At 52.1% G+C, this 10,830-nt stretch overlaps 6 protein-coding genes across 6 annotated transcripts; 1 reads left to right on the top strand and 5 right to left on the bottom strand.

Moving 5' to 3' along the window:
- Positions 1-106: 106 nt before the first annotated feature.
- On the bottom strand, positions 107-1,196 carry BDV14DRAFT_185081 (putative SNF7 family protein Fti1/Did2). Its single transcript, XM_073770619.1, has 2 exons — positions 1,002-1,196; positions 107-904 (listed from the first exon to the last, which is right to left on the bottom strand). The coding sequence occupies exons 1-2, from the start codon at positions 1,044-1,046 to the stop codon at positions 320-322; spliced, it is 630 nt and encodes a 209-aa protein (XP_073622162.1). The 5' UTR covers positions 1,047-1,196; the 3' UTR covers positions 107-319.
- A 242-nt stretch (positions 1,197-1,438) lies between these two features.
- Positions 1,439-2,772, bottom strand: hacA (transcription factor HAC1; the record flags this gene model as incomplete). Its single annotated transcript, XM_073771862.1, has 2 exons — positions 1,439-2,594; positions 2,657-2,772. The coding sequence occupies 2 exons, from the start codon at positions 2,770-2,772 to the stop codon at positions 1,439-1,441; spliced, it is 1,272 nt and encodes a 423-aa protein (XP_073622161.1).
- A 409-nt stretch (positions 2,773-3,181) lies between these two features.
- On the bottom strand, positions 3,182-3,632 carry BDV14DRAFT_185075 (uncharacterized protein). Its single transcript, XM_073770618.1, has 2 exons — positions 3,551-3,632; positions 3,182-3,422 (listed from the first exon to the last, which is right to left on the bottom strand). The coding sequence occupies exons 1-2, from the start codon at positions 3,626-3,628 to the stop codon at positions 3,240-3,242; spliced, it is 261 nt and encodes an 86-aa protein (XP_073622160.1). The 5' UTR covers positions 3,629-3,632; the 3' UTR covers positions 3,182-3,239.
- A 655-nt stretch (positions 3,633-4,287) lies between these two features.
- BDV14DRAFT_185072 (snoRNA-binding rRNA-processing protein ENP1) lies at positions 4,288-6,154 on the bottom strand. The gene is made up of 3 exons (XM_073770617.1): positions 5,652-6,154; positions 5,348-5,598; positions 4,288-5,284 (listed from the first exon to the last, which is right to left on the bottom strand). The coding sequence occupies exons 1-3, from the start codon at positions 6,024-6,026 to the stop codon at positions 4,429-4,431; spliced, it is 1,482 nt and encodes a 493-aa protein (XP_073622159.1). The 5' UTR covers positions 6,027-6,154; the 3' UTR covers positions 4,288-4,428.
- Positions 6,155-6,282: 128 nt separating this feature from the next.
- On the top strand, positions 6,283-8,567 carry BDV14DRAFT_16345 (SPRY domain-containing protein). The gene is made up of 2 exons (XM_073767044.1): positions 6,283-6,305; positions 6,410-8,567. Exon 2 carries the CDS (start codon positions 6,613-6,615, stop codon positions 8,443-8,445), a length of 1,833 nt encoding a protein of 610 aa, XP_073622158.1. The 5' UTR covers positions 6,283-6,305; positions 6,410-6,612; the 3' UTR covers positions 8,446-8,567.
- On the bottom strand, positions 8,568-10,481 carry BDV14DRAFT_16333 (glutamyl-tRNA(Gln) amidotransferase subunit HER2). The gene is made up of 4 exons (XM_073767022.1): positions 10,239-10,481; positions 9,854-10,178; positions 9,616-9,791; positions 8,568-9,558 (listed from the first exon to the last, which is right to left on the bottom strand). The coding sequence occupies exons 1-4, from the start codon at positions 10,378-10,380 to the stop codon at positions 8,690-8,692; spliced, it is 1,512 nt and encodes a 503-aa protein (XP_073622157.1). The 5' UTR covers positions 10,381-10,481; the 3' UTR covers positions 8,568-8,689.
- Between the last annotated feature and the right edge of the window lie 349 nt (positions 10,482-10,830).

Genomic DNA, 10,830 nt, shown 5'->3' with positions numbered 1-10,830 from the left:
TGGGGTATACAATGGGTGACTGCAGATCCAGTCTTGAATTAGTTGACTGCTACATTACATCTCTTTACTAAGAATAGTCATAATTATTGTTACTTCACCTCAATTTCTTATCTCAGCAATGCAACAGATTCAATAAAGAGGGCATAAAGCATCATAACGCATAACAGGAGACCCAAACAGAGACCGATATATACATGGTTAACAGCGGATGAAAATCCAGAATCTTCACGCTTCTCCATAGTTCGCCTTAAAGATGACCAAAAATTCGTAGACAGGAAATGACAGTCGTAAATAAAACTAACGATGAAATGCAGCAGTCTTAGTTGGCAGCACGCAGAGCCCGCAGCCTAGCACCAAGCCCATCTTCAGCATCAGCATCAACCTTCTGCTGCTCCTTGACATCCTCCTTCGGCGCCGAATCCTGCTCCAGCGCAAGCCGCATATCCACACCCGCATCATCAGCAAGCTGCTCCATCAACCGATCAACATCCGCCTCGCCCTCAGCACCATATTCCTGCATCGAGACACCCTGGGCAACATCCTCAATAGCACTACTCGCAATCTTAAAGTCCTCCGACCGCGCAAGGAAGTTGTTCGCGTGCGAAACAAGCGTCTCAAGGTTGACGCTCTTCGACGCAGCGTCCAACCCGCGCGACGCAAGTGCAAGTGTCCGTGATGTATCCCTCGTACTCTGCGCGGCCTTCAACTCGTTGATGATAACGTCAGCGCGAGCAGCTTCCGCGCGGAGTGTAACCTGGCGTCGTTTTTCGCGGACGGCAGAGGAGGCATGGATGCGGGCGATTTGGAATTCGCGGTTCTTCATCGCCTTGTCGGCTTTGGCTTTTTCGGACTTGAAAGTTGCTTCGGCGCGGGCGGCCTCTTTCTTTAGCCGGTTGGAGTGTAACTAAACATCTTGCTGTTAGAGGTAGGTCGACAACGAGTTCATGATCGCGGATGCCTGGTTGCGGAGCGGCGGTATCAGCCGGGGGTTGGAGACACACCTTGACATTGGTGCGGGCTTCGAAGATCGGGTCTTTGCGAACCATCTTGGCTATTTGCAAATGTGACGATCAAGTAAAGAGTGAAATGGGAAGAAAGTCAAGAGCTGGACAGAAATGCGCTCTGCGGAGAACTGATGGGCGGGTTGGGAAGATGAAAGCGGTTCTAGAATTGAGGGGCGCCTCGATGTGGCAACGTCAATCAGCCGCGTTTATCTATGTCCGCCGCGGTCAACCACACCGGCAGGCAAACAGATTCCTTTCATGACAGATAATACTACAAATAAGGAATCAATGGATTTGGCTACTGGGTTTACAAAGGTTGAAGGTAAATGAGAAAGTGATCATGAATAGGGATTTTGACCCTTTGTATCAATTGTTGTAGGATATGAATACGCTAATATACAATCATCATAGAACCGTCCACACCCCCAGAGACGTCAACGCCTCGCCGGGTTGGTTGCCGAACTTCTTAAACTCCTAGTTACCCTGAAACGCTTCCCTAAAACATTACGCCGACCGCTCTCTAACGACTTCAAGCCATTGAGGGTTCTTCTTCGTCGTTCTGGCTTCTCAAGGAGATTAATCGCCGATTCCACAGTCAATAAAGATTCCCAGCTCCATCGACCCCCTGCAACACCGGAAACCGAACGATCTTCCTGACAGAACCTCTCACGCACTGCCAGCTGCAATGCCCTGCCCGTCGCATCGCGAAGTGGACGCGCCATGGCTGGGTTGCAAGCCAGCAATCTTGCAAGAAGTTTGATCCGGAAGGCCGTTGGGCTGCTCGATGTCTTCGAAGGTGACAGGCTCGGTGTCAAAATCAACCATAGAATCAAATGTGAATGCCGATAGATCTCCTGAGTCGAGAACGTCAAAGGCGAACCCATCTTCAAGGACAGAAGGATCTGACTTAAAGGATGAATCACCGTTGAATAGGCGGCGGAAGTCATCGTCAGAAAGAGGAGCTGTAAGGTCGTTTGAAGACTCGTGTTTGATTGAGGCTCCGAGGTCAAAAAGCGTAAGGGCGCTGCCGTCTCCTTCGAGTCCACCGACTGACACTGCAGGTCACACAACATCGCTGCAGGATGTTGTGTCAGGTCGGAGGACTCAGCCAGAGAGGAAGGCTTGAGAGTAGGGGAATAGTCGGTAACGGAGGGAGTTGGGAAGGGAATTCGGTCGAGAGGGATTTCGTCACCCTCCTGCTTGAAGAGTGTGGGGGTGAGGGTCGGCGATACTGAGGCGGGAGAGCTGGCCATCGGGGTGGTGTGACGGGATCCCCGGATCTCTGCTGATAGTTGGGCGACTTGCTGGCTGAGACGGTTGTTCTCGGCTTCCATCTGTGAGAGTCGCTGAAGAAGGAACTGGTTCTGTTGTTCCATGTCGACCTTTTCGTTTTCTAGCTTCTCCATTTCGAGCCTCTTGCGCTCACGGGAAGTTTGCGCGGCTGCGCGGTTTCGAAGGACACGCTCAATTCGGCGCTGCTCTTTCTCATCATCTGTCTTGGCGCGTTTTCTATTACAGGCGTTAGTAGGTTGCATGGTGCGCTTCAAGCTAGTGGTTGTACATACCGTGGAGGGAGGTTTGTCTTGGGAACTGGTAATTCCTGGCCCCAGGACTTTCTCTTCTTCGCTGGCTTCTTCTCCTCGGACTTGGACTCCATCTCGACTTCGACATCCTCGGCTTGGAGAGATGTGTCAGCCGGGGAGACAGTAAGTACAGGGACCTCCGGAGAGGGACTAGAGGGCAAAGAGTCTGTGAAAGCGTCCTCCATTTTCACTGGTGATGACTGGTCTGGTATCTAACAACTCGATATTTTGCGTGGAGTACAACAAAAAGTAGACAAGTTGGTAGTGGAGATAATGGAGTTGATAAGTTGAGACGGTGGTGTGTTGCCTAGTCAAGTCGACAAGGACACGGTGTCATAACGGAATCGTAGCCAGAAGCCAGATCCCAGTGAAAACGGTCGGGGCTCAGGTACCAAAGTTGGAGTGGGTAGCAGTAGTATGGAAAGGACAGCTGTCCATGGAAGATTGAGGAGCTGCTGCAGTCTGGAAGCCGGGCAGAGCGACGGTTTAAGTAAAGGCCAGAGTGTTCACAACTCTCCTTCACTGATGACTGCAAGGGGGCGGTTCCAGTGGGGCTATTACTGTGAATGGGCGAGTTCATCCAATGAGACCTGTGATGTATTCAGGCAGCCGTACGGTAACGGTAAAGGTGCTTGGCCCCTGAGACAGCAGCTCAACCTGTAACAAGGTGGAGTGTCTGTGTTGCATTGCTGCGCCCCGTGTCCATCAGGGGGCTGTCCCTCTCCCTCTTCTCGACAATCTTGAAGATCATTGATTCCCTCCCGCGGCCTATTCCTGAAAATAGATCGGGATGTTTGCCATATCCAAGTTGGCTCTCTTTCCAGTTTCTCGAGTCCTAGCTTTTTCCCCTCGTGTTAGAGCATGGTGGTTTACTCAATTCTCGACAATCAGCACCCCGATTCTACCTATCTTCCTATTGTTGCCAATATTGGCACGGGGTATTCCGTCATTATGGGGGCGTACACGTATTGGGTGGCCTAGCTTGCGGTCTCCGGTGGGCCTGCACAATAGCAGCCCAGAATGGCTGGAATGGGCGACCATGGTTCCGTGAATAGACAAAGCATGAATAACGGGCTCATGCAGTCAGACTTCCACCCAATTATCCTGAGTCCGGTCTTACAACTTACAGAGTACGAGTAAGTGGCTGCTCAATACGCTGCGGGCGAAATTTTGGTTGTTGAGGGCCAAAAGTAGGGTAGTCAGACGCATAGTAAGACTTACTACGGAGTACCGTGCTCATTAATTAGAACGTGAGCACTGAGCAGTCCGGCAGTGAGCAGGGCACGGTCACGGCGTTCCGTTCCTCGCTGCGGTTGACTCGCAAGAACCTTGAGAGCTGGGGCCGTTCTGTGTCTGAGTCGCCGCGTTTCGCCTTCGCCCACATTCCAGGGGCTTCGAACTTTACCGCCCCTTTATTATAGGAGATTCACAGGAGACGAGGGTTTGCTATCTAGGTAAGACCTATAGTCTTCAGAGTAAGATTCAAGGTTAAATCGCGCGTCTTCGAGAATGCTACCGTCTTAGGCATGGAAAGGGGGTTTTAAGTAGATCAGTTCTGGGCCTTCTACTCCATTACCCCACGTACTTGTGAACTGCGTGCTGCCTAGAATTGCACGACGTGCATATTCAAGGGAATTGTTTCGCCGAAACTACTGTTTAACTTCCGAGCGAGAGTTTTACCGACACGGTCGCAATCAAGGTATCTCGAAAAGGGGGAATAGTTGCAGGCCACAAAGCCCTAAGTAAACTAACAAGTAACGCCAACCGTCCAGATTCATGAAAGCATATATGATGGATCAAGTGTGCTTTTACAGCAAGCAGACTGAGAAAACAACGCGACTCTATAAAGTAATATCCATGGTATCATCTCCGGCATCAAGCGCGTTCTGTCGCTCAGGGTCAGGCGCCACTATACCCCGGCCTCTGCCTGCGAGCAATTCACGCCGCACTTCGGGCCCAATGTCCTTGTGTCCCCGAACCAACAGCAGATCCAGGAGAGCTTCTCGCTGGTCCTCGGTGATATCGTTGCGGTATCGCTGCGCAAAGACCAGGAATGATTGATGCCACAGAACGGGGAGTTTGTATGCTTTCGTGGGCCCATCGGTCATGGAATCCTCTGCGTCGGCCGCACGGAAACGCAGGAAGTGGAAGACAAGAGCATCGATAACCTTGTATGGGAGGGCGTACTTCTTCTCCAAGAACACTCGGATGAAGGTGTTGACCGCACCAGTGCTTTCAAGCGACTTCATGGACTGCTCAGCGGCAAGGTCACACATGCGAAGCAATGCTGCTGCCGAGTGCAGGACGGGGATGGAAACACGCGCGATCACAGACGACACAATGTGAGCTTCTCGGAGAGTGCAAGTCCCGCTTGAAACCAGAGGGAACAGCAACCCCTTGAAGAAACATGCCGGCTTGTAGAGGGCCTTCTTCATCGAATTGTAGGTGTGGACATTGAGCTTCTTGTGCTCGTAGATCTCCTCGCGCACACGTTCGAGCAATACCGAGTTGATGTACTCCTGGGCAACAACGGGCTTGTGTGAGATGAACAGACGGGTTCCGGCGTAGATAGCGTTGGCCGTCCAGTTCTCGGGTCGGGTGATAGAGAGGAGTGTCGGCCAATTTGGTACGGTAGGAAGAATCTTAAAGGGTTTGGGGAGAGGACCGGACTTGTAGCGGGAGAGAATCATTCCAACCCTAATCTTTATGAGTATCGCGACCCAAGCAGGGATGGGCTACATCTTGAAGGACGGCACTTACTTCTCGTATACTTCCACAGCCTTTGCAGGTATTTGAACAGCGTCTTCCGGTAAGCCTCCACCCTGAATGAAAGGTCCTCCAGGAGCATTTCCAGCCTGTTTCGCCTCATGTTCCGCGATCTTCTCCAAAATCAGGTCCGCAAGGTTTGTAGTTTGACCGCCTGATTCAGGTCCACTGGGGTTGAAGATTGGGTCCTCATCGCCTCGAGGAATGAACTTGTTGAATACGTCGAGATCATTTGGGTCAACTTCCTGTTTCAGTGTAAGCTGAACGCACACGCTTCGTTGATGCTTCAGAGACATACTACTTCCTCAATTTCCTCCTCGTCGTCCCATTGCTCGTCGTTAAATTTCCCATCATCATCCGAGTACACATCCTCGTCTTCAAATCGCGATTCAAAGTCGAATGCTTCATTTTTTTGCTGCGCAGGCACTCCTCTTGCCGCTTGCTGTTCGGCCGCATCTTCATCGGCAAGCTCTTGACCGATCTGTAGAATCTTGCGGGATGTTTTGGCATCCACGAAGCGCTCTCCGTCTTCCTGGTCTTCGCCATTCCCTGACCTATGCTTGCTCTTCTTGCTGGGAGCCGTTCGGAGGTGGCCAGCGCCGACGATATCTTCAGCGAGAGGGTTGTGTCGGCGGGCAGCGGCGGCCGCACGAGAGGATGTCGCTTTCGGCATTTTTGTGTTTCCTTGTGGGAGCTAAAAGCTGAATTAAAACGTCCCGTATCGTAGACCACGTATCGCTTAGTCCTCGCAGCAATCGAAAGAAATCTTCGACGTTGACAGACTCCGGCTTAGTCGAATCTGCAATTGTGTGTAAATTTGGAGATTGTCACTTTTTTTCTTATCGTCTCCCGCCCCGCCAGTCACGTGCTTGCCTATCACAGAGTTATCGCGACCGCCTTTGGTTCCCATGAAGCTTCAACAGCTTCCAATCATTTCCAAGTATTCCTCAAGGTAAGTTGCTTTCTTTTTTTTTTTGAAACAAGGCTTTCCCGTCTCTCAATTCTACAATTAGCTGTGCTCTACGGTCAACATGTGCTAAAGTTACGCTGTTCCAGATCATCGTACACCGCGACTGCTCGGCCCTAGTTACGCCTTTCTCCGCTGTTAAATATACCAGTTACCTGCCTGTCAATCGCGTCGTTTCACCCAAACGCCAGAGCCTTTTGGAACCCACGGGCTATAGGTGCAGACTTCTTGAGATTCTTCCACCAGTCCGCGGAGAGGGTCAATTCCCTTGTCTGTCGACAACTTCCAGATCATGGCATCTACACGCGCAGTCGAATCACCCGCCCCGTCTTCCGGCATCAATTCTCCCATTCTCAACCCAGTGACCTCGTCTTTTCCAAACGGTTCTCTGTTGGACAGCAATGTCAGATCCTCGCCAGCGCCGTCAGTCCAAACCGACAGTGTACGGTCGAAACGAAACAAACGCGATAGCCGGAAGAAGAGAGAGGCTAAAGGGCTAGATCCGGAGAGCGCGCCGCCGAAGAAGAAGTCAGTTGCTGTGCACAATACTGCGGTGCCGAGCTCGGGACTTAGCATCTTGCGGCCAATTGCAGTGGGTGAACCAAGGCAGTCAGACCTGTTTCCTCCTCAGCCTCGCCAATTCAATCTCGCGGTGCGCAAGACGTCTGGTGTGGACGGTCAAAGTCGAGACTTCTACGAGGTTGTTGACAAGCTCACGAATAAGAATGGATTCCGATATAGCTACGCCATTGCCGACACGGACTTCTCGCACATCAAATACCGCCAGACGGATGTTCCTCCCTATCACGCGCGGTTCAGCTTTGAGGATTCTCCGGCTGCTATCTTCTTCTCCGAGGACGCACTCGCGGTTACAACGAACGATCCGTGGCACACAGCTCGTGCTAATGTATGCGCACGGGAAGGGACATACTACTACGAAGCTCGGATAATAAGCGGCGTCGTGAACGAGTCGGAGGCAGCATCCACGAATGGCAACGCAAACGTACCATCAAGAGGCCATGTTCGTCTGGGGTTCGCTCGAAGAGAAGCGGATCTCGATGTCAATGTAGGCGTCGACTGCTACGGCTACGGCATCCGCGACGTAAATGGCGAAGTAGTCAACCGCATGCGATGCGAATACTTCTTTCCAAAGGGCGAATCAATAAGGGAAGGCGATGTCATCGGTATGCTCATTACGCTTCCGCCACTCTCGCTACAACGCAAAATCGTCGAGGGAACATACGACCCAGCCAACGACAACTCAACGTCAAAGCCCGGACCGGGCTCCGCAACGAATATCATCCGCGACCGGATTCCGTTCCACTACAAGAACGACTTCTGCTGGCAGCAGTCGAATGTCTTCGCTACAAAACAGCTCCGCGACTATGCATTTAATCTCAAAGAAACACCTACATTTGGCCCTCCATCCCCATTAAACGCCGAGGACGCCTCACTACGAACGCTACCAGGCTCGAGTATAATGATATACAAGAATGGCGTGAAAATGGGAACCCCATTTAACGAACTATATGCGTTCCTCCCACCAGCTAGCAGACTCGCAAACGGCACGAACAACCTCGGTCTCGGTGAGCGTGAGAATGCCGACGACGGTATGATCGGGTATTACCCCGCCGTTAGCTGCTACGGAGGCGGTGCAGTGGAATGCCGCTTTGAGGGATCATGGTGGTATGGTCCGCCTTCAGAGACAGAAGACGGCAAGCCGGTGTCGGGGATAGGCGAGCGCTTCAACGAGCAAATCGTCGAAGACGTCGTGGCTGATATAGTCGACGAAGTCGAGGCCATGCTCGTCTGGGGAAGCGTCGACAGCGACATCGTCAATAATGCTGAGATGGACGGGTCTAGCGCCGGTGCGGTGGGCGGCACAGATGTGCTTAAGGGTGGTGTCGGCGCGGCTTATGACCCTACCACTACACTGTCTACTGGCCCTGCAGAAACTGGCGCCGCGAATATCAAGTCTGCAGATCAGGACGCGAGTCAGACGGGGTTTGAGGATTCGATGAGCGTTGAAGCTGCGGGTGCGGGTGCGGGTGCGGGTGCGGATGCGGTGAATAATGACTTGCCTGAGCCGCCGGAGGCTGAGGATACGCCTATGAACGGAGTATAGATAGAGGTGGTCGCTTGAGGTTTGCTTTTGTCCTGATAGTCTTTACTCGGCCGGTTAGTGCTTCGTCTCGCGTTTGGAGAAGTTGGGTCTGGTGGCTTATATGTACAATACAATATTCGCAAGTGATACATGGATGGGCGCATACCCAAGTTTGGAGCATAACATGTGATACGACGAGGTCAGAAAGGGTCGTTAGATTCAAGAATGCTCGATGTCCTTGAGTAACATACAGTAATTTACAATATCATGACCTATATCCCTCCAACACCTCCGCAACTTTCAGGACAAGTTGGTCATCTCCGTACTGTCCGATGATCTGGATACCAGCGTGTTCCTCGTTTCCCTGAGTCCGCGCAGGTACAGGGACAGAAATAGCGGGAAGACCAGCCAGACTAGCAGGGACGGTGAACACATCGTTAATGTAAGCATCCAGCGGTGACTTCTTCGCGTTGGCGTCTATGATATCCGAAATAGATGGTGGTAGAGTCGGCGCAGTAGGGCAAACGATGACATCGACACCGGCTTGTCGAGCCTGCGAATCGAGATCGGATTTCTCAGCCGCCAGTGGATGATCCGCCCTAAATACGGCGTTGAAATCGCGCTGCACAAGACGTCGGATGCGCTGCGCTTGGATGAAGTAGTTGTCGATGGCCTGGGCACTCAGGCTGAATGCGCCGAGCATGATACGTCTCTTGACTTCATCACCGAACCCCTGGCCTTTGGTCTTCGCGTATAGGTAGCTTTCTTGTGCGTCCTGGCCGTGGCTGTCCTCGGGTCGAGTGCCGTATCTGACGCCGTCGTATTTCGCCAGGTTTGAAGATGCCTCGGCGGGAGCTAGGATATAGTACGCTGATAGAGCTGACTTGGTCATGGGCAGTGAGACAGGTTCAATTATGTGACCTTGCTGGCGCAGGTACTCTATTGAGCGAATCCAAGATTGTCGCACTGGCGGGGTGAGCTCGGAGATGTTGTATTCCGACGGAACACCGATACGGAGGGGTGAGGATGTGAGGCGGCATGAGAGACGCGGGAGGCTGAGTGCCGATGATATTGTGTCTCGTGATGACGGGGAGAGGCTCGTTGGGTCGCGATGGTCATGCTGGTTCAAGATTTCTGTGTGCATCAAATGAGTAACTGCGAGATCGTAGGTTGTCAATCGGATGGACATACCAAAAACATCTCGGACGGTCGACGTTCGCTTCGCCATTACCCCGACAGTGTCCAGCGAGTTTGCATACGCAACAACACCCCATCTAGATATCAGTCCGTACGATGGCTTAAACCCAACGGTTCCTGTGTATGCGGCAGGCAGTCGAATTGACCCCCCAGTGTCGGTGCCCAATGCTCTATTCATTCAAGTTAGACGCTTACTCGTCACTACTCGACCGGTCCCCGGGATATAACGTACGAATAGCATTGATCCGTAGCAACGGCGAGTGCGCTTCCACCAGAACTTCCTCCCGCAGAGATGTAGCTCGATTTGTCGCCGCGGCGTGTGTTCTTAACAGGTCCGAACCGCGAATGAGCCGAATGAGACCCCATTCCAAACTCATCCAAATTGGTCTTTCCAGCGACAATAGCCCCGGCATCTTCCAATCGTTGAACTACCGTCGCGTTGAACGGGCTTGTGTATGTATCGAGGATCTTCGAGGCGCATGTCGTGGGGAGATCGCGGGTGCATATGTTGTCCTTGATTGCGATGAATCGACCATCTAGTCTAGACTTCGCTTTCCCTAAAGTGCATAGGTAAGTATAATTGACTTGCTGTACTGCGGACTTGAGAATCAGCGCACCTTGTGTTCTCCGATTATCCGCATCTTTTGCCTGATCGTGCCATCGCCCGGACTGGGCGCGCAGCGGGGTTATGAAGGCATTGAGGGTAGCGCGGGAACTCTGGTTGGCGACGTATCTCTCAGCTTCGAGCAGGAGGGACATTAGGCCGCTAGGGTGAAAAGTGCAAGAATTGGGGAGCGTATGCAGCGGAGGAAGCGCATTCAGAGCCCGAATTCCGCGGGTGGTCCGTGCTTCTGTCGCTGTCTTCCGCGAGGTGCGAATATAAAGCCTTGCATCTTATCCCAATTGCATGAGAGGTTCGACTTTCCTCGCAGAGGTGTTTTTGATGGGCCAAACCTATTGAAGCTACTTTATGGTTTTATTATCACAGACAGTCTCCTTGGTGGGAGGGGCGTCGGAGTGGAGCGGCTGTGCAATCTATATATATTTTGAAGTACAGCGGTGTATGTTTGAAGACCACGCATTTTGTAGAATGTCACAGAGGAAATCCTTGGGTGTGGTACCAAGAGTAACTCTGGCATACCATTGATGAGATTTCCGAATTTCCAGATACTCTCAATCATCCGGAAGTATATACTTAGAGTACGGAGG

The sequence above is a fragment of the Aspergillus stella-maris genome (assembly GCF_047715825.1).
Source record: "Aspergillus stella-maris strain CBS 113639 unplaced genomic scaffold BDV14scaffold_110, whole genome shotgun sequence".
NCBI lineage: Eukaryota > Fungi > Ascomycota > Eurotiomycetes > Eurotiales > Aspergillaceae > Aspergillus > Aspergillus stella-maris.
Note: the sequence above shows the minus strand (reverse complement) of the source record. Positions and strands in the feature narration are given on the sequence as shown.